The sequence below is a fragment of the Branchiostoma belcheri genome, unplaced genomic scaffold (genome assembly GCF_001625305.1).
Source record: "Branchiostoma belcheri isolate BF01 breed outbred unplaced genomic scaffold, Haploidv18h27 scaffold28, whole genome shotgun sequence".
In the NCBI taxonomy this organism is placed as follows: Eukaryota; Metazoa; Chordata; class Leptocardii; order Amphioxiformes; family Branchiostomatidae; genus Branchiostoma; species Branchiostoma belcheri.
This window is the reverse complement of record NW_017803887.1, coordinates 896,456-917,872: the sequence shown is the minus strand read 5'-3', so window position 1 is coordinate 917,872 and position 21,417 is coordinate 896,456. Positions and strand designations below refer to the sequence as shown.

At 44.2% G+C, this 21,417-nt stretch overlaps 3 protein-coding genes across 3 annotated transcripts; all 3 read right to left on the bottom strand.

The window, feature by feature from the left end:
- Positions 1-227: 227 nt before the first annotated feature.
- Positions 228-7,472, bottom strand: LOC109472528 (hyaluronidase-1-like). Its single transcript, XM_019772311.1, has 11 exons — positions 6,578-7,472; positions 6,190-6,346; positions 5,222-5,359; positions 4,641-4,886; positions 3,886-4,011; positions 3,126-3,199; positions 2,856-2,904; positions 1,882-1,971; positions 1,491-1,603; positions 884-1,064; positions 228-356 (listed from the first exon to the last, which is right to left on the bottom strand). The coding sequence occupies exons 1-11, from the start codon at positions 6,772-6,774 to the stop codon at positions 228-230; spliced, it is 1,500 nt and encodes a 499-aa protein (XP_019627870.1). The 5' UTR covers positions 6,775-7,472.
- Positions 7,473-8,631: 1,159 nt separating this feature from the next.
- Positions 8,632-12,284, bottom strand: LOC109472619. Its single transcript, XM_019772430.1, is given in 3 exon segments — positions 8,632-9,011; positions 9,014-9,155; positions 9,501-12,284. Coding segments are annotated over 3 exon segments (3,075 nt in total). The 5' UTR covers positions 12,231-12,284; the 3' UTR covers positions 8,632-8,808.
- A 5,064-nt stretch (positions 12,285-17,348) lies between these two features.
- LOC109472527 (hyaluronidase-1-like) lies at positions 17,349-20,920 on the bottom strand. Its single transcript, XM_019772309.1, has 7 exons — positions 20,738-20,920; positions 19,681-19,926; positions 19,074-19,304; positions 18,603-18,692; positions 18,248-18,360; positions 17,907-18,003; positions 17,349-17,558 (listed from the first exon to the last, which is right to left on the bottom strand). Exons 1-7 carry the CDS (start codon positions 20,918-20,920, stop codon positions 17,409-17,411), a joined length of 1,110 nt encoding a protein of 369 aa, XP_019627868.1. The 3' UTR covers positions 17,349-17,408.
- Between the last annotated feature and the right edge of the window lie 497 nt (positions 20,921-21,417).

Sequence of the window (21,417 nt, the reverse complement as noted above, 5' to 3'; positions counted from 1 at the left end):
TAAGTTAGGTTGTATATATTAAGTTAATTCATGATCGGTTTGTTTAACCTGTATATAATTTGTGATGATTGTGTTCATTCTCTTTCATTTTTTGGTATGTTTGTATGCTTATATGTTTTGAACCCTGGAAGACTAGTCATTGACTAAGAAGGGTATCGAAATAAGCGAATAAACGAACGAAGAAGTGACAGTGAAAACAGTGAACACAAAAGTACAGTGAAAAGTATCTACAGCTCCTCGGCGCAGGATTCCCCCGCCCAGCCGGAGTAACAGCGGCACGTGACGCCCTCCCTCCCCGGCTGCAGCTCCATCTGCTGAAAATACTCCAACATCTCTTCACTGGCCCCGCCCGGCTCCTGTGTGGAAGGCAGAAAGCTTACTCAGGGGTGCCAAAGAATTTATCAGAATTTTACGGAATTCATAGGATCCTTACTAGGAAACATACGAAGTTTACGGAATACATAGGATCCTTACTAGGAAACATACGAAGTTTACGGAATGCATACGATCAATTACTAGAAACATACGAAGTTTACGGAATACATACGATCCATTACGCGGAATACATACGATCCTTACTAATTTGGAGCCTAATTTGGTGACTTGCACCACGATCACGTGACATCGGCAGCAAATTCAAGATGGCGGACTATTATTATAGCGATGTTCTCCCTACAATATCTTGGTTTCAAAGACTTTTAAGGGCTTATCCTTAATCTCCAAGCAGACCTTTTGGTGGGGGTAAGACAGTATCAAATTGGCCAGTCTGTAACCATTTCCCCACTGGGTGTACCCGTTGGGTGGGGAAATGGTTACAGACTGGCCAATTTGATACTGTCTTACCCCCACCAAAAGATCCGCTTGGAGACTAGCGAGATGGTACCTCGTCGTCTTCTGCTTGGAAGAACGGAGCGTCCTCTTCCTCGTCCAGGGCAGCAAGTTCTTCCGGGGTCAGCTGGGTTATATCCGGGAAGTCGTCCACCTGTAGCGCCTGCGCCTGCTCCAGTCCGCCCGCACCCTGCATCATCTCATGGCTGATGGCCGTCTCGTAGTTAGTCACACATCTAAACAGGGCAAAGGAATGGGACTGAATCGTTGGACTGTTTTTTTTTTGTTTTTTGTTTTGCTCTAAGTTCTAACTGTGGGTGTTTGTAGCCTCTACCAGGCTTCGGTAGATGCTACAAAGAGTAGAAACTGGCCAAAAGATAACATGCCAGGGGAGTTGGTCTGCTGGAGAGTACATTTTGCCGCACCCGAAGCCTGCTACAGTCAGTCACTAGGCTAGTTGGTTGGTTGGTAGGTAGGTATGTTGTGTGTGTGTGTGTGTGTGTAGGGGGCTGAATGAAAAACTGCAAGATCTTTCTGTAGTTCGTTTACCCTCGCTTCCTTCTCATCATTGCAAATTACATATCTCTACCCATCAATCTACAACTTGAACTACGGACATGATATAAGCATTGATCGTACCTAGCATGGCACCTTTCACTCACCTCCCGTGTCCGCTACACTCCCTCTCCCCGCATTCAGCTGCTGTAGCGGTGATCTTCTTGGCGTACGGACCGAACACAGTCCGGACATACTCCTCCAGCTGAAGGCACTTTTCCTTCGAGGGGGAGGGGCAAAATATTCTATAAAATTCACCACACAATTTGCCACAAAATTCACCATACAATTCACACAAAAAATTCACCCCGAAGTTCATCACAAGATTCACCTAAAATTACCATAAATCAATCATGATTGGAAAAAAGTTGATACTAGTATGCATCAGTCAAAGAGTCATCATAGCTTTATTTATCGTGACACAAAGACGTAATATACATTTTGGATGTGTAAGCACTAAGTCTGAAACAGACGTTGAAAGCACACTTATCTCAATACCTTACTGTTGACGTCAAGTGACGCCCCCCAGATGACGACTCCTGCCGACCCCAGACCTGCGATCTCACCGATAGAGTGTACCAGGTCAGCCTGTGGGGTAACAGTGGAATTATCACGATATTAGTACATTGTACACTAACTAGTAAGAGTACTCGATCCCAGACCTGCGATCTCACCGATAGAATGTACCAGGTCAGCCTGTGGGGTAACAGTGGAATTATCACGATATTAGTACATTGTACACTAACTAGAAAGAGTACTCGATCCCAGACCTGCGATCTCACCGATAGAGTGTACCAGGTCAGCCTGTGGGGTAACAGTGGAATTATCACGATATTAGTACATTGTACATCAACTAGTAAGAGTACTCGATCCCAGACCTGCGATCTCACCGATAGAATGTACCAGGTCAGCCTGTGGGGTAACAGTGGAATTATCACGATATTAGTACATTGTACATCAACTAGTAAGAGTACTCGATCCCAGACCTGTGATCACACCGATAGAGTGCGCCATGCAGGTCAGTCTGTGGTGTAACAGAGTCAAATATTGTGTTGTCAAGATACTCAAGTTCCTTAGTTATATATGCTTCCGCCATACTACACTGAAGGGAGACCTGAAGCGCAGAGGGCTAGGCCCTCCCACAACAGAAAAGAAACTCAAGGAGCTTATGTTAGACAGCACGCGAGGCAGCGGATCCGGACACGGTGGAAAGAGATGAAGAAAGACTGAATGCGGCTACAGGACATTTTCATACGACTGTAGATGCAGAACGCAGTGGATGATGATGATACTAGCTGTATAACTATAAGTGTGTCCTGTGGTGTGGCGTACTGATATACGTATCTTGTAGTGTTACTGCTATGACAAGGAAAACCAGTCTTTACGTTTGCTATAAACATGACAGGATGGACGGTTGCAGTTATTGTTTTACAAAGTGCCCCAGAGCTTGTAATAAGCAAATGTATTCTCACCTGAGTGACATATTCTATTTCTTCTCGATACCTACAGGAAAGAACAATACTACATGTGACAAAGCATGTTGATATAATTCACTACTGACTACGAAACACATTCATATACAAGGTATGACATACTAGTAGTTATAGCACAAGGTGGCTAGCCCCTCCAACTTCATAATATAACCCAACCCAACACCACATGGTAATGGTATCTGCTACAGCACTAGTTACCATGGTGACAGCCGTCTGGTCCAGGTCACGGACCTTATGTGATTGCCCTACCTGAGCCACATGTAGGGGTAGATCGGGATGTCGCCGCCCTGTCTGGACTCCATGACGCGGAAGGCCTCGGTCACCTTGAATGAATGTGTGAACTGGTTTATTCATTATTTACAACACACATGCCATTGCAGCCTTACATGGCTGAATTGGGGCGTGATCCACATTAAAATTTATCAAGAATGGTTCAGCAACTCGACAATAAAAGGTAAAACACTATTCTTGAACCTAGAAGTTCTGCAGCTAAACTGCGCGAAGTTGTCCTTCGAACTCAGATCTCTGCCATGTCGGCTTCCACGTTTAGGAGGCAGCCAACTAGAGAAGTTGGGAGATTTAGCTATCAACATTGCAAAGTTCACACAGAGTTTACGACGTCTCAGATAAAGAGGTGTGAGTGATATATATAGTTTTATTTATAGTTTTCAAAGGTGTAAGTGATAGTTGCTCTATTGCTCTGTCATAGCTAACATAGTTTCTGCCTCCCATACTCTACTAACTGCCGTATCTTTAAATTTGATATTGTGTTCAACTATATTCATCACACTGGAAGATTTGACCAATCTCATTAACGCTATAGGTATTGGTTCGCCAGCCACTTTCATTTTTATGTTTTTGTTATATTTCATGTCATCTTTATGTTTACATTTGTATTATGTTCTATGAGCAGCGGATTCACATAAGCACAACAAGTGTTTCCTATCTAATGCTCAAAAATCCATGTGAATAAATACAAAAATAAAAATAAAAAAATTTTCTGCCTTGCCTTGCCGCGGACGAACTGCTCGGTGTTAACCATGTTCTTGAACAGGTAGGTGACGTACACGGACGGGTACAGACCTGTACTCGCCTCCCACAGCCAGGATAGTTTGTCGTTCTGGTCCTGCACTTTCTGGAACACAGGGGAAGTTTTAGATTCACATTTTCTTTCTCAATTGGTCTCTAAACTCTACCATGCTTCAGAGACGGTTAGCCTGGATGCCAGACCCATAGCCCTCCAACAACACCCAACTTGTACGCCGTTCAGAGTAGCGGGATGTTAGAACTTCAAGGGGGTGGGATCTGTCAGTGTGTGTGTGTGTGAAGGGGGGTAGGGGGGTAGTAAGGGGGTGGATTATGGCTAGCCCCCAAGGTAGCATTAGTTAAGAGACGAAAATGGGGCTTTTGTCTAAAACAAGTAAAGTAAAAGTATTCGACAGGAAGAGAGGAGGAAATGGTGCAAGAAGGTCTTATGGGAAGGTCAAACTCGCGATTACAGGAATTGGGACTTAGCCAAATTTTCGGTTAACTCCATCAACCTTGTTCACGGAATGGTCCCAGAGACGGGGGGCGACACAAGTTATCTGGCACGTATGACCCGCTACTACGGTCACGTGTCTCTGACGTCACGTTCCAAGAATAGACGGGTCCATTCCGTGAACAAGGTTGATGGAGTCAACCGAAAATTTGGGTAAGTCACAATTCTGTCATCTAAGTGTTGGAAGTTAAAGCTTAGTCTTTATTTCATGAAGTAAAACCTACCTGTGGACAGCCGTAAGTTTTCCCCTTCCTGCTCCTGATGCTCCCAGGAGTGTTGTAACAGTCAGGGAACAGGTAGAACCCCCAGAATCCTCCGGGGCGAAGGCTCTTCACCAAGGTCAGGGTGTCCTCCATCATGGCCCTGGCCGCGGTCTCGAACTCTTCCCTGGCCTTGACCTTCACCTCTTTCTCAGAAAGATCGGGATGTCTTTCCTTAACAAGCTCTTGAGACTGCTTTCTGTAGATGGTCTGTGTCATTTGAAAAAGAAATAATGTAAAATCAATCTGTGTTGGTACAAGTCATTAGGAAATAAAAAGAAACTTTAACTGCCAACAACTGTCCAAATTCATTATAGTGTTAACAGCCTTTCTACTATTATTCAGCCCGCAAAAGAGGCTGGTGGAGACTACTCCATGAAACCGTAAAATATCCAATTTCTTGTTTGAAAAAGAAATACTTTATCAGTGCTGTGCCAAATGAAGTCACTTTATAGATTCTTTAAATTTTCATTGTCTGTTAGCCGACCCATGAGACAGGGAGGCCGGCAGCAGAATAATCAAAGCCTGGATATGAATGTATGTACCTTTCTGGCCCAGTTCCGTTCATACAGCGGTCTCCACGACTCCCAGTCTATAATGCCCAACCCTTGGTAGTCGGCATCAGGCACAAGTCGGGCGATGTCGTCAGCAACCTTTTCCTTATGACAAGCCAAATCTACGGTCTGTGTCAAAAAGAAAAGGAAAATATTTTCATTTCGATTCATGACCATAAGTACATTCTGTATCTGTATAGCCGGTATAACCGCCCTTCGGCGTAACACACCAGCTTCACAGGCACGCGGCGCGGCAGCAGCTAGCTATGTCACACCGAACGACTTGTTACACTTTGCTCATTTAATTGCAAGAGTTGTTTAAAGCTTTCTAGTGATGATGCCTCTACTGTGCTTGGTGGCAACGAAAAGCTTAACGACCAAACGGTGTTCAGACAGACTCAAATATCTACTTTTGTGCTTGTCATATATTTACACACACGTACAGCCTTGAATACGACTGCATTGTAAAATGTTTGGGCCTAATTCACAAAAATCCACAATCCACACACCAGAACTTATTATATATTATTATTAAGATACTAACGTCCGAGACACACTTGCTTAATTGAATTACAAACGTAAATGTAAAGATCATACGTCTTTTACCTGTTTCAAAAAAATTAACTATCAAGTTTGTTCCTTAATTAATACTCCCTGTATATCTACATTTATATCATACCCGGGCCGCGATAACACCAAACATAGGGACACCAAACTTGGGCTCATTTTGCATTAAAAGGCGCGTTTTCTTGGGTGGGTATGACATAAATAAAATACAACACAGTGTATTCCGCATTGCGCTCGGTCCCGGCCCTCCCGCGGGTCGGGCCGATACCTTGGGTGACACGGAATACCCCGTGTTGTATTTTACTGGGTGTTCCCCTTTGCGTTTGTTTACATACCATGCTTTAACGGATCAGTTTGACCTTTGTGTCAAGGTCATTAGGTAGTATACTCACCTGTGGAAGGCCGCCATGGATCGCCTTGTCTAGATGATAGTCATGATAAGATGGGCACATTCCCAGTTTCAACTCATAGATCAGAGACACGTACGGCCCAAGGAAGGCCTGTCCTGGATTCACTACTATGTCGTACTGTTCCAGTTTTAGGTCGACTCTAGAAGAACCATTGAAAGAGGCATGTGAGACATTTCAACGCTTGGTTGAACCAAGGCTTAAGAATGTCTGTGTACACTTTATTCCCTTCAATCAAACGTCTGTTCAACACTTTGATATAACACTATCATTCCAATGGGTCGCAGGCATTTGAAGTTGGACACTATATAAAAGAAAAAAACGTCAAAAATAGCGTCAAAACTAATTCGTAAACTACACTGTAAACACTCACCCGAATTTTTTCTTGCATGTCTTGCTTGGCACGTTCCATACCACATTGAAGGGTCTGTCCGGGAGAGACGCCCCCGCGAGGCATAACGTTGATAGGTGCACCGCCAATAGTGCAAGGGTTACGGGATTGGAAGCCGACGTATATGCTAACATGTTTGTCAAAGGTATAGACTTGGTTGAAACACACCCGAATGACATAGATAGTAGACAATAGTACTACTTGCACTACTGGTCCGCCCACTTTTTGATCCGATTGAGAGAGACATATGGACACCTGCAGTTTACGTATGTTTTGGTAGGTGTCGCTTTATTACTATGATTTTAATTCATCGGCCTCATTTCGTTTTCTTTCTTGTGCTTGCAGCGATGATTTTACTAACACCTCGTATAGGACAAATGGCTAACCTCTGGCCTGAACTTCAGTTGAACTGACGGCTAACCTTTGACCTGACCTTGGGTTGGACTATTATTAAACCAATGGCTAACCTTTGACCTGGCTTACGGTTGAACTAACTGATGGCTAACCTTTGACCTGCTCCTGTGTTGGACTGACTAATGGCTAACCTCTAACTTGACCTTGAGTTGAACTGACCGACCGATTGGTCAATGGTTAACGTTTATTTACAATTGTGAGACTTTGATGAAGTGTTGTTGGGCGTTTGGTATGTAGCCAACATGAGAAGATCTGGAATTAAATGTGGTTCCTACACTGCTGTCTAGATGTCCCTCAAGCAATGAGACCTGGAGTTGTCCAAATTCAAGTCATCGTTCAGACCATTTTATTCGCCACTGATGTCAATAATACAACATCAAGAACCATCAGTTCTTCGTTCTCAATATTTTCTGCACACAGCATACTTTTCTGGCAAAGACAATGTCTCATTATTAACTTTTAAATGAACATCTTTCTTGAAGTTTCCATCTTCAGAAAAGCAAGGCATACTATAATATCTTAATCCTTACAGGAACATTCTTTTCGGTCCCTTTTCTAGATATGAATCAATAAGAACTACATGATATCATTAAAAGATACATTAAAAATCTACTTTTTTCTGCAAGCTTGCTTTACCTGTATAAAAATTGGTAAAGACAACACTAAGTCATCCATAAAATGGACTTCGTGTGGCATAATCACAAGAAGAGTCTTTGTTTATGTTGCATAACTCTACTAGCTCCACTCAAGAACCACTGAAAAGGAAATAAATACAAGCATTGCAATGACAGGTCTAAATGGGAGTTGAACCCATGTCTTTCTACACTTCTAGACTGGGAATATACAATCCTTAAATGTACAAAGCTAAAAAAAAGTATATACAGTCCAAAACATCAAATCAGAATCGTTGTCCATAATCATAGTCCTATTCCATTCCAGGTTTGGTCAACCATCTTTGCTGTAGGCCACAGGTAACGGAATTTTCCTTTCATTGAATGTCTGAAGCCAGAGTTTTGTCTGTTAATGTTTAAACATTATGATACCCCAGTGTTAACATAGCCACACGTCTGGTTTTCTAATCCCCCACAAGTAGGCTCTTTGGATTTGAAGTGTTCATATGATGAGATTTAGTTTGATTTTTAGGCTTAACATGTGTATGTCCTATCCCACAGAAAAAGGGCTATCTTATGTGGCAGAGAGAAATTTTGAAAGGAGGAAGTAAGAAAAGGAGATGATGAAAGAGAAACTGGGAAAAACACTAACTCTTTAACAGTTTGTTGACTCAATTGACAATTGGGCACTCACGGGTCTGGGGCTAGACTTGCCAGTATATGGCAAATTATGGGGCAAAGTTCGTTCAATCGGGGTCTTAGGCTGTAGAATAGTTTGTACCACTTTGCTAGTAGATACGAGGTTCCTAGTTACCTTCGCCAAGAAGGTTATGTTTTCAGTAGCGTTTGTCTGTGGTATGTATGTATGTGTGTGTGTGTGTGTGTGTGTGTGTGTGTGTGTGGTTTAGAAAGATAACTCGAGAAGCAGTAAATGGATTGGAATGAAACTTGGTAGGTGGGTAGGTCTTCATGAGACCTAGAAATGATTAGATTTTGGGCCCCCTGGCAGCTTTCCTAGGTACTGCAGCAGAACTTCCGGTTTTAATATCTCGTTGGGGAGTTTGTTGAGTCCAGTATTGAGTATATGTCAGTGCTGTAGCTAAGGGCCAGCAATGCGTGATGGGCCGTTTAGATCAAGGTAAAAGTTTTGTATCCTTTGGGGAATTTTTGTAACATTTTTTTCCATGATCAGGTGTGTCGTGGTTCTGCTGACACGTTAGAGTTGACGTACGTGTGAATCCGTGGAAGTGGATCCGGAATTCTCCCTGTCTGAGGCATGTCCGTGCCTTGTGGATGTGCTGACACGTTAGAGTTGACGTACGTGTGAATCCGTGGAAGTGTATCCGGAATTCTCTCTGTCTGAGGCATGTCCGAGTCTTGTGGACGCGCTTGACGTACGTGTGAATCCGTGGAAGTGGATCCGGAATTCTCTCTGTCTCAGGCATGTCCGAGTCTTGTGGACGCGCTGACACGTTAGAGTTGACGTACGTGTGAATCCGTGGAAGTGGATCCGGAATTCTCTCTGCCTGAGGCATGTCGAACCTTGTGCATGTGCTGACGTAGGTTGTCCTTTGTAGGTTGTCGTAGGAGGCCCCGTGGTTGTCGTAGCAGGCACTGTGGTTGTCGTAGGAGGCCCCACGGTTGTCGTAGGAGGCCCTACGTAGGTTGTCGTAGGATGCCCCATGCTTGTCGTAGGATTCTACACTGTCGTCGTATGAGGTTCCACGGCTGTCATAGAACAACCTAGGGTTGTCGTAGGAGGCCTCGTGGTTTGTTGGCGCGGCGGACATTCCCAAGCGGTGTGTCTGTGCTGAGACGTTGCAGTTAATGTAGGTGTGAGTCCGGGGAAGTGGGTCCGGAATCATGTCTGCCTGACACATGTCCGAGTCTTGTGGATGTGCTGACACGCTAGAGTTGACGTATATGTTGGTCCGTGGAAGTGGATCCGGGATGTCTTCTGCTTGAGATATCTCCAAGCCAGAGTGCCGTTTTGGGCCGTTCAGATCAAGGTAAAGGTTCGGGCCTTCTGTGTTCTCTTCTTCGTCCATTCCCAAGCTTCGCGGGTCGTAGGAGGCTTTTCCACGTGTTCTTGGCAGGGTAGCCGTCCCCAAACGTTTGGGATGTACTGAGACGCTTGAGTTGACGTCTTCTGATTGAGGCATGTCTGAGCCAGAGTGGCGTGGTGGGCCGTTCAGGTCAAGGTACAGATTGGGGCCTTCGACCTGCGAGTCGTAGGAGGCCCTGCGGTTGTGGTAGGAAGCCCTGCGGTTGTCGTAGGAGGCCTTTCGGCTGCCGCAGGATGCACTGCGGTTCCTTCGCGTAGCAGACATCCCTGAACGTTTTGCCTGCGCTGACACGTTAGGGTTGACGCGCCTGTTGGTCTGGGGAGGTGGGACGTCTTTTGCTCGAGTCGTGGCCGTGCCGGCGGGTGGGTAGTAGTCAGAGTCGCTGGCGGCGATGGATTGCATGGCGGACCGCGGAGGTGGAGCTGGGGCATTCCCCGCCTGAGCTGTGGCCGAGCCCCCTGGCTGTAACGTGGCCCTGGAGTTAGCGGGCCTGCTGGGTCCTGGCCGAGGGTCTGGGGACGCCGAGGTCGCACCTCTTGGCCCCGTCACGTCTGCGTCGTACATGGGGTTTTCCAGACGCGACGTTTCCGCATACGGAGTAATGGATGCGTCGTCCTGGGTGTCATCTTGCGCCTGTTGAGGAGGTACAGGGTTCCCAGTCGTGGGGGCTGCGGCCGGTGGCTGGAGGTTTTGCAGCGGTATGCCTCCTGCGGCGTAGCCGTGTAAGTTTTGCCGCTGCTCTTGTCGATCCTCGTACCACTTCTTGCACTTCTTCACTACCCTGTCGACAACTATCGCAACCACGATTGCGATTCCCACGCTGTAAAATACTATCATCATGATATCCAGTGGACTATAATCTGATGAAGTGGTGCCGTCTTGTTTGCCGTCTTTGTCCGTGGTTTTGCCCATGCTTCCTGTAACCCTTCCGTCCTGCCGGGTAGGTTTGGGGGTGAGGACTGCTGTCATGGCGGTGCGCCGTTGTGCCTTGTCAGCTGCCGGAGTGATGCCGTCCTGCTGGGGGTTCTTGGTCTTGGCTTGGCCCATGCTTCCTGCTTCAGCCGTCGGAGTGATGCCGTCCTGCCGGGGGTTCTTGTCCGGGGTTTTGGTGACCTTCTCTGTCACCCTTGCGTTCCGCTGAGCAGGTGTTGAGGTGTGGACGGTCGCTGTTGTCACGGTGGTGGTGCGGTCGTGCCTCGGGTCTTGTTCGCTTGACTTGGTCAGCGGCAGATCTTCAAAGACGCTGCCTGTTGTTGCAGACTTCACGACGCACCGGTAACTGCCCCCCGTCCAGCACTGGTAGGCTTGCTTGTTCATCTGGAGAGTGGAGGTGGACCTGCCGATGTAGGGTAGGCTGGGGGCGTCTGTTGGGTCCACCTGCCCCCCTTCAGGAGACCGGGTGGTGGGGTACTCGTGCTCCAGGCGTGTGGTCACCGTGCCGCCGCATCGGTCTTGTGCCTGTCGGTCTCCAACGGCCCTCCCGTTTGGATCCATCCACCCGATCTCTGGTCGCTTCTCCCAGAAGACCTCACACACGAGAGTGGTTCCGCGGTCTCGGCGTGACACCTTGGCTGTGGGTGTCGGGCACGGCAATTTTAAGCTCGCCGCGACGGCTATCTTTCTCCCCGAGAGGCTAGGCGGGTAGCTGCACCGCATTCTGTCCCGATTGTCGCTGAAGCGGTACGATGACGCGCTACCCAGTGCACAGGTGCAGCGGAAGGGATTCTCATGGATGGAGATTCGCCGTCGAATTCCTTTCATGGCAGCGAGCGACTCTGCGGGGATGGTCGATATCAGGTTGTTGTTGAGGGTGATAACCTGAGTGGATAACCCCTGTAGCCACTCGGTGCCGAGGAACGATAGCTTGTTGTGATCCAGGGTGAGCGTGTTCAGCCTAGACAGACGGTCGAACGACTTCCCAGCGATGTGTGAGATGTTGTTGTAGCTGAGGTGCAGAGCCTTGAGTTTGGTCAGGCTTGAGAAGTGTGATTCTTCCACAGCACGAAGCCGGTTGTGCCTCAGCTCAAGATAGTCCAGCTGTCTCAGTGGCTGGAAAGCGTTCTCCTTGATTTCTTCGATTTCATTCCTTGACAGCACGAGCTTCTCTAGCTTGGTGATTTCGCCAAACCAGCTTCCAACGGTTTTGATGGCGTTCTTTTCCATGGACAGTGCCAGAATGTCGGGCACGGGTGCGAACGCTCCTCTTCCCACGGTACGGATGCTTCCGGGCCCGAGGACCAGCTTGACAAGCTGACCGAGGCGGGGCAGTGGTTTCAGCTCGCCGCTTCTGTCGGAGTGCCCCGCCACTTGCAGCTTCTTCAGATCGCCCGGGAGACACCCGAGCGGATTTCCACCGGCCTGCCCGGTCGTGTTGCACGTGGCACAAGGTATCGTGCCTCCTGTTGTGATGATAAAGACACCACCCAGTATAGGGCAGGACCCAGTGCGCCTTACCACACAGAGCCTAGCACAAGCCGGACCCGCCGGACACGGGTTAAACGTAAGGAGGAAGAGGAGAAAAAGGGACAGCTTCACGCCAGCCATTTCAGCCTCTTTGTGGCTTTCTACAACACTCTATAAAGATCTAGCCAAATCTGAGACCAATAACATCATCATCATAAACCAATAACGCTATAGCATAAACTAAGCAGTCTTTGAATGATAAATGATGTTCTACAGAGTTCTTGCCACAAAGAGTTGGCCACTCTGCATTCACCAGGGTTCAGGTTGACCTCTTGTCTTTGTCGCCAGGAGTCACCTGAAAGATTGAAAGATTGAGCATCTATAAGTAGCTCTAGTGTCAAAATACTTGAATTATGTTGACATGGGTCAAGTTGACCTATCAACATATACATGTACTATATTACCTTTTTGAAAAATATAGTATAATGTTATTTTCGATACATAGAACTTGTAGGTAATACTGTAGACGTGAGAGTAGATGCTAGCGAGATATGTAGTACTGAAGAGTTTGCCATGCATTGTACCCGTTAGAATTGTTGTGCAATAAAGATTGACTTGACTTGACTCAAATTGAAACAGGATTGATTCAATTGTTTTAGTTCACTTTTCACATTTAAAAGAGTGGAATGCGGGATCATATAGTATTCCTACTTTGACTTTGACTGCAAATGTCCATCTCATAAACGGTCGCCGCCTTTCAGAACAGTCGCCGCCTTTCGACGCCATACATATACATATACATATACATATACATATACATATACACATGCATATATATATATATATATATATATATATATATATTATACCATACATACACCATTCATACATATCATAGCAACAGTAAACACAACGTAAATATAATTACATTTATAGTGCTCCTACCAAAACTGGTTGGTTTGTCCTGAAATATATTGAGGAAGAGAAGTCCACCATTCCAGCCGGGACCCTGGGTGAACAAGCATAAGGCGGGTTTTATTCATGAGACACCAACTTCGTTATCATGCATTTTCACAAAATTGCAATTTGCCGCTAAAATCCTTAGAAAGAAACTGTAAATCAGGAACGAGTAAGAACCTTGGAAAATAAGTTAGTTACATTTTCCCATATGAAATTGTACAATATAGCCACTGGGAATAGGAAATAAAGTAGAAAAGCAGAATGTGTAATACGAATTGTCCCCTGTATTTACTGTCGGGCTGTCAAGGTCGCAGAACAGAGTATTAATGGACGGTCCCCTGGGTCTATAACGCAGTTATACGAAGAAGTACGGATAGAATTCTTGAAGCCTGACTAAAACGTCTTATGTGGGAGCTAGTCAGGAGTAAACTGTGCTGTGTGGTATAGAAATATATCCACTTTCAGACTGTTATGATTTGGATTCTTGGTTTTTTCTGTTCGGGCTTATAAATGCGCCGCATTACGCAACTGTGTTCCAGTGTTACTCTCCAAGCAGAGGTTGATGGTGGAAGATCGTTTGCTTTTTATATATGGCCCTTTTTTGTCGCTACCACCACCAACTTGGGTGGGGAAATGGTTACAGACTGGCTAATTTGATACTGTCTTACCCCCACCAAAAGATCTGCTTGGAGATTATTCCAGTGTGAGCCGGCTGCAGTTCAGTTAACCTCCAGAGGGCGCCATTTAAGAGAGGGCCTTAAGCGTTACAAAAAAATACATTTTTTCAGTCATTTTATAAAGTATTCATAAACATATTTGTTTCTCGTATTCTCAGTAGTGTGGCCTACCATAATTATTACCGCGTCGAAGTGAGTCGCCTTGGGGCCCTTAACTACTAGTATAGAAATCGCCGTAAACTGTGTTCTGCTACCTTAATAGGGCTGGTGGAGGATAGGACGAACTGCGCATGTGCAGAAACTAACCAATCGGAGCCTTTGTGTACATCTAAAACTGCCAGACCGGAAATACAGTGATTTTTAAGTGTATTTCGATAATATACAATATGGGGGGTTTATCTGAAACACTTCACAGCCCGAAGGCTGAATTACTCGTACATCCTCCCGTACATTTGTAACAAAGACAACTTGTGAACAATACAATTATAATTACTTGTGACAATACAACACTAAAGGTTAAAATACCAGCTTCATTAAAAGTACTGATTAAAAATTGAAATATAACGGCATGTACGTGTAGTAGGGTTGCATTACAGAGTACTGTTTAAAAGCTGGACGAGGTAAGACAATGGGCTATTCGAATATCTTGCTGTGCGTACTGGCAATTGGTCTAGTTTTTTGTTCTGATAGGGTTTCTGTATTTCCGTTCTGGCTGATTCAGGTGTAATCTTTGTAAAGTCATTATCAGAATTGTTCGATCAACAAAGCATGCATGTAGAGTAAAATGCCCCTAACTAAATAAATGCAGTCTGAATACTTAGGTTCAGACAACCTTATGACATGAACGGTAAATATTCTGGATTCGTAGTGTACATGTACTTCAGTGTCTACAGAATGTAAAGAAGAAAATCTAAAACAAATGCAAGCTTACGAGGAAAAAACGCATTTTTTACCCAGAAGTATGCCGAAAAGCCCCATCACTGTGAGGGTAACATAAAATACATCTTTTAAGCCACATATGAAAGTCACTACCCCAAAATAGAGACCACTAGTCACACACCAGTCATGCTGTGCCCTTCGCACAAATTGCCTGGACATATTAGGAATAAGTACAAGCCTTCGTGGACAAGAAATTCTACATTTTGACCTGCACAGGGGGCAAGTTGCAACGGGTTACGCCCAACGAGATATTTTCTTATAAAATACTAGAAAGTCGGATTTTAACTAAATTGACTAATTAGTGATGTAGAACCGTAAATACTCTGGATTCGTACATGTACTTCAGTGTCTACAAAATGCAAAGAAGAAAATCTAAAACAAATGCAAGCTTACGAGGAAAAAAACACACATTTCATCCAGAAGTGTGCCAAAAATCCCCATCACTGTGAGGGTATAATAAAATACATCTGTCTAAAATATGTCTAAAAAAGTCTAAAATGAAACTAACTAACCCAAAATAGGGACCACTATTCAGACCAGTCGTGGTGTGTAGCCTTTCTACAAAATTCTCGAAAAATATCAGGAATAAGTACAATTACAATTACAAACCGTCGAAAACAACAAAGTCTACATTTTGACCTGCATAGGAGGCTACTTGCAACGGGTTACGCCCAACGAGCTATTTTCTTCCTACAAAATTGCAGGAAAATATTACGATATAAGTACAAACCTTTGTAAGCAACGAATTCTACATTTTTTACAAGTCTGTATCTAACCATCGTGCACGTGAAATAGCCATATCCGTAAAAAGGTATAGAAGGCCATAGATTATTAAGAAGAAATACAACTGCGTCACACTACATTCAACCTCCTGTACAGGCCTCCGGGCGGGTGGGAGTTTTGATACTGTGTTTTGTAGAATTTTCAACGCTTTTTTTGCCGGCCATTCTACAACCAGCCGCCCAGAGAAGATCCATGGGGGGTACAAACCTTCTCTGGGCGGCTGGTTGTAGGATGGCCGGCAAAAGAAAGCGTTAAAAATTCTACAAAACGCATGTATTAAAACTCCCATCCGTTCGGAGGCCTGCACAGGAGGCTAGTTGCAACAGGTTACGCCCAATGAGCTATTTGCTTACTAGAAAGTCGGGTATTAACAAAATTGATTCGGAATTCATGCTAGCATATTTGTGTGACAATTGAGCATGCAATGAAAACAAAATTAACAAAGATTTTTTTCTGAATGTTTATACAGATAACGAACAAACCAATTTTCAGCAATTTACGAACCACTGTTATATGTATATGTACTTGAATATGCTAATCAAAAATTCAAACCCACCTCTAAGATGATTTCGATCGTCCGATGATTTCGAGCGTCTTGTAAGGCATTGACGGGCGGCGTTTTTCTGCGCTTCCAAAAACGAGCAGCGCGCTCACAGGAACACGTCGCAGCGTCTGGCGTTCTCAGCGACAATTCGCGCAGCGAACAGTTTTCATTAGGCCACAGCAAGTACATTTTATGGACGACATCCTCCATAGGATCCAAGTCTAATACTATAGTCATAGAGCAAAAAAAAGATTCCTACATTCTCCAATTTTGACATCATAAACCTTACTAAACAAGAAATGATACCTATATTATGCCGAGTTCACTACCAACTGTTGCAACATTCATTTTCAATGAAAATGAACGTTTTCAATCATAGTTCAAATGATTTTGATTCAGTGGGAACATCACGTATAAAAGAAATGAAATACATCACTGAGTCAGAGTAAACGACAAAACGAGAAATCAGGGCCTTGTCCTGTCTCTTTCTTCATATCTTATATATTCACCTTCCGGCATGGCATTTTTATCATATTGACCACCGTCGGAAGGCAACAGAAATTGTTTTTATTCCTAAAATCATGCGAAAATTAATGCAAGTGCTAATATAATGTGATCCATGAAAATATCTTGCTGTGGCCCAATATATGAAAATTCGTAGGGATTAAAAAAAAGTGTCGACCAATCCCATGAAAGGCTGTGGAAGGGACAGGTTTATAAGGTCTGGGTGAACTTAGACTCGACGACACGTTTCCTAGAATTATGTCTTCAAGTTCATGTTCATTTGACAACACTCTATAACGAAATTTGAAAGAACGCAATTTATAAAAATTATCGATATTATACAATTAAAGATTATAAAAAGTATATTAAGACCTTTAATTATGGAAAACGATCCAAATAAGATTTTACATTTTTTTCCGGCTCTAATCAACCTTTTGTTGTTCTTTTATGCCGAACGTAATGAACCCTGAGATATTTATTTTCCTGGTCAGGTAAGGTGTGCGTTTGGCGCACTGTGGACTTATGGTATAGTGAGGTTGGATATTGAATATTTACTAAGGTAAGCACTTAATGGTCTGGAGCTGCCCTGCCTCCCACAGCGGAGGCAATCTTCAATGATTTCCCAACAATTTCTTTGAAGAAGGGAAAACAGCGTTGTTTGAAGAAGGGAATTTGAAAACTGAAGTCTTAAATATTTAAGCGTAGGTGTAAACGTATCTTAATCAAATTCTCAACCAGCGACTTGGCACGAATGATCTTTTCCTTTCTAGTTCTTGTTGCTAACGATTAACCTAATATCTCATTTTCATTTTAAGCAAATTACAGATAGTATTATGTGGGGAAGGTATGGGGTTGTCGATTTCTAGTTGTTTATGTATTTGCTTTGTTTATTTATTTATTATCAAATCCCACTCATAACTCTTCATGAGTTCCAACACTGCATCTCTCTCCTGTCCAACCCTGGTAGCAGCGGCACGACGTCCCCTGCCGGCCGGGCAGGTACTGCAGCCTGTCTCGAAGCGAGAATGCATCTTCTGATATGGGCTGTGTTGTGTCAACAGGCTGTGAACGTAGAAATATGGGCAATGTTTGTGTCCATAGAACACTGTTCATGCAACAATAAGGCCTTCTGGCAGTATATACACAGAAACTACTACTATACAGTGCATGGACACACGCACACCGTGACCCGGCAAACCGCACAAAACACACACACACACACACACACACACACACACACACACACACACACACACACACACACACACACACACACAAACAACACAACACACACACACACACACACACACACACACACACACACATAGCAGGCCCTTTGATTATGTCCTTATCAAGCGAAAATTTACAATTATAGCGAACAGACTCAATGACTAAGTGATAAAGCCTTACACTTTGCTCGAGCTGAAAAACTGATGAAGCCCCCTCCTCCAGTCGACATTCCTCCGGTGACTGATCCATCGACGTCCTCTCGTAGTTAGTCACACATCTACAGGCACATGATATGTATTATCATGTGTTGTATGAATAAGCACATAGTCGATGTCTATATAAAATTACATGTAAAATGAAGTCGTCAATCATTGTATGATACATGTATTGTCCCCTACCTTCCGTGCTTTTTTTAAAGTAAATTTCCGTGTCCATATCACGGCACTTTATTTTATGAAACATATTATAACAAACCTCGTAAGGTACATTCGTAGTCAAACAGAGCAACAATGTTTCCCTACCTTCCGTGGTTATTACACTCTCTCCTGCTACAGTCAGCAGCCCGTTTTACCATATCCTTAGCGAACGGTCCGAACGTTGATGTCACATAATCGCGAAGTATTAAACAATTCTCCTGCGAAAATAGAATAATATACGAAACAATGAAACTCATCCATACATCCAGTGAAAGCCGGTTTAAGCGAGATCCAAAGCCCAGGTACAGACCAAACAAGAAATCAGAGAAATTTCGATTTCAGGAAAGTGTGACATCCTCTCATGCTTTACCCACCCATGTGCTGTCAACCTATGCTGAACAGACAGACAGACAGACAAACCCACACGCTGTGCCCGGATATCAGTTATTTCAGTTCGTACCTTTTTGTTGACGTCTTCCCAGGCGCCCCAGATGACCACCCCAGCCGCGCCCTGTCCAGCTGGCTCTTGTATGGACGAGGCCAGGTCAGTCTGAAATAAAGCATCAATAGAACAAAAGAAAGATTATCAGAAAAATTATGACTGTTAGCTACACACCTGATACAAACATTTTTTTTTGTTATTAAGATTCTAGTTTATCGTGTATTTTTCATTTGTAGGGATCACTACATCAAAATTCATTTCGTAGAAAAATCTATTTAGCTTATCAATTATCAAATTCTTTGGTTAAATCATTGCCACTTCAAATTCAGGGCAATTATGAAATGAAGAGAATCACAAAATTTCAATACTGTTTATCATAATAATTAAAGTACTGGGCACTTGAAACCTTGGTTAAACTGAACTGTGCATACATTTTCTTAGAGTTAGGTTTATCATCTACTAAAGATCTAAAAAAATATCACCAATTACTTCCGTAAGGTACTCCACTGACTCCCGATACCGAAGCCACGCGTAAGGGTAGACGGGGATATCCGAACTTTGCCGAGCGAGCATGACTCGGAAAGTCTCGGCCACTCGGCCACGAATGTACTGCTCGGAACTGGGCAGTGTTTTCAGCACGTTGGACAGGTATATTGAAGGGTATAAGGCCGAGCTCCCCTCCCACAGCCATTGAAGTTCGTCATTGTCGGATTTTACTCTCTGAAGGAAACAAAGAACGCATTTTTTACAAAGACAATTGATGATACAAACTTTTGACAACATACAGCTTGCAAACTTTGATTTGCGTAAATATATATTCTATACTGTACTTTAAGCATCAAAGCACAGACAAACATATACATATGTATATAAAGAGAGAGAGAGAAACTTACATACATACATACACAAATACACACGCACAAACACATGCACATACACCCCCGACATATACACACGAACAAACACAAACATACATGTACACACACCACATAACGTTACATACATACATACATACATATACAAGCACACACACAAATAACATTGCGTACACAATCATGCACAAATACAAATACACAGAAATAAAGAAAATGGTTACCTTCCGACAGTCATAGCTGGGGTCCTCTTGAAGCCTATTTATGTTTGGAAAATTATAACATTCCGGGAACAAGTAAAACCCCCAGAAGCCCCCCGGGCGTAACGACTTAACCAGGTTCAAGGTTTCCCCCATCCACACCCTCGCTGACCCCTCAAACTCATCTCTTGCTTGTGACGTCACTTCCGCCCCGCTAGCATACGGCAACTTTTGTTTGACGAGTTCTTCTGACCTTGCGCGGTAGATGTTCTTCATACAAAAATGAAAAAAAATACTTAAAATTTTGATACATAACAGTAATATTCATGTTTCTTAAGAAATAATATCAAATGATATAAGCTAAGCAAATGAAGCTCATCAACTAAATCAGATATAGGCCAACGTGGATCTTATTTCTATCATCAATGAGACAAATCTAGTAGAGATCATCAATGTATCATCATTTGTATCATCAATGAGACAAATCTAGTAGATCAATCGGCAAAGATATGAGGGCGCAGAACTCTATCTAGATCTTAGCCTCCATCAGGCCTTCCTAAAGAAGGTTAGAATGGTAGAATCCGGTAAAAACACGGTGTTGTTGGCCAGGGGTGTGGGTCTACTAATAGGGTTTTATTTCTACCTCGGAGAGGAGAAATGAACTCTATGGTGGCAAAACTCAAATCCCCTGGCTAATTATTCTCCATATTTAGCTAAATTTCACTGTTTTGACTTAGTCTCTACCAGACTAACTACGCTGGCTTTACTGAATTTACTAGTATATAGGAGAATATTTGCCAGAAGTATTTGGGAGCCTTGGGGTTTAGAGGGGAAATTAACCCTCTCACAGACTGACTCTCCTGGTCAACTATTTCCCTTATTTTACCGAATGCTAGGGTCCGTACCCCCGTAGGAGGGCCTAGTGGAGGCTAGTTTTGAACCCGTGTTAGTCTGTTGCACCCTCCCGAACATCAGGGTCAGTGGCGCGGCCCAAAGGATTGGGGGTAGGCTCCTTTTGGCCGCGCCACTGACCCTGCTCGGGAGGGTGGTCTTTTGGCCTTGGAGACTAGTAGGATATTACCTTTGACCCCCAGTTCCTCCGCCACAGCGGTCTCCAGAACTCCCAGTCGATCACGCCGAGACCGCGATAGTCGGCGTCGGGGATCAGCCGGTACACGTCGTCTGTAGCTTTGGTAAGGTGGTCCTGTAGGTCGGCTTTCTGCGATGGAACACCGAATACATCCGTGAATATATCAGGGCCCATCACCCTTCATTGAACCGCGACGGGGGCCGACATCGCCTACCAGATACCTTTGACTCAGTGTTGACGTCACACTTCAAAGACACGTGACAAGCTTCACTGGGTCAGTCTACTGAGGAAGACCAGAGTGACTGGTCGAAAGCTCTAGGTGAGAGAACTTTTTTGTGTTGGACCAAAAGTTTTAACTTTAAACACATCCGTGAATAGTTTCATCAGGTTGGTAAGTCACTGAGTAAAGAGACTTTTTTACACAATATATAAATTCAGCCGAAGTTTCGGTGACCGTCTGTCACCTAAATATTGTACGTTTGTGAATGAATCTTTAGCAGCGACACCTGTGCTGCAGTGCAATGTGAGCCAGTCAGAATTGCCTCCGAGGAAGGTGACAGACGGTCACCAAAACATCGGCTGTGAATAAAACACTTGTTTTCTTTTCCTTACCCGAGGGAGCCCCCCGTTGGTTTCCTGGCCGGTGTGTTCGTGAATGCTCGGGTACAAGC

What these genes read in the sequence shown, in the direction of transcription:
- LOC109472527 (XM_019772309.1), bottom strand. Translation starts at nt 20,920, where the DNA reads ATGGGCCCTGATATATTCACGGATGTATTCGGTGTTCCATCGCAGAAA. An exon ending in CCAGCTATGACTGTCGGAAG is followed by an intron (nt 19,305 to 19,680) that starts GTAACCATTTTC and finishes TGTTTCCTTCAG; the next exon opens with AGAGTAAAATCCGACAATGA. An exon ending in CAGTGGAGTACCTTACGGAA is followed by an intron (nt 18,693 to 19,073) that starts GTAATTGGTGAT and finishes GCTTTATTTCAG; the next exon opens with ACTGACCTGGCCTCGTCCAT.
- LOC109472528 (XM_019772311.1), bottom strand. Translation starts at nt 6,774, where the DNA reads ATGTCATTCGGGTGTGTTTCAACCAAGTCTATACCTTTGACAAACATG. An exon ending in TACCCCTACATGTGGCTCAG is followed by an intron (nt 2,905 to 3,125) that starts GTAGGGCAATCA and finishes TGTCACATGTAG; the next exon opens with TATTGTTCTTTCCTGTAGGT. An exon ending in GAGTGTAGCGGACACGGGAG is followed by an intron (nt 1,065 to 1,490) that starts GTGAGTGAAAGG and finishes TGCCCTGTTTAG; the next exon opens with ATGTGTGACTAACTACGAGA.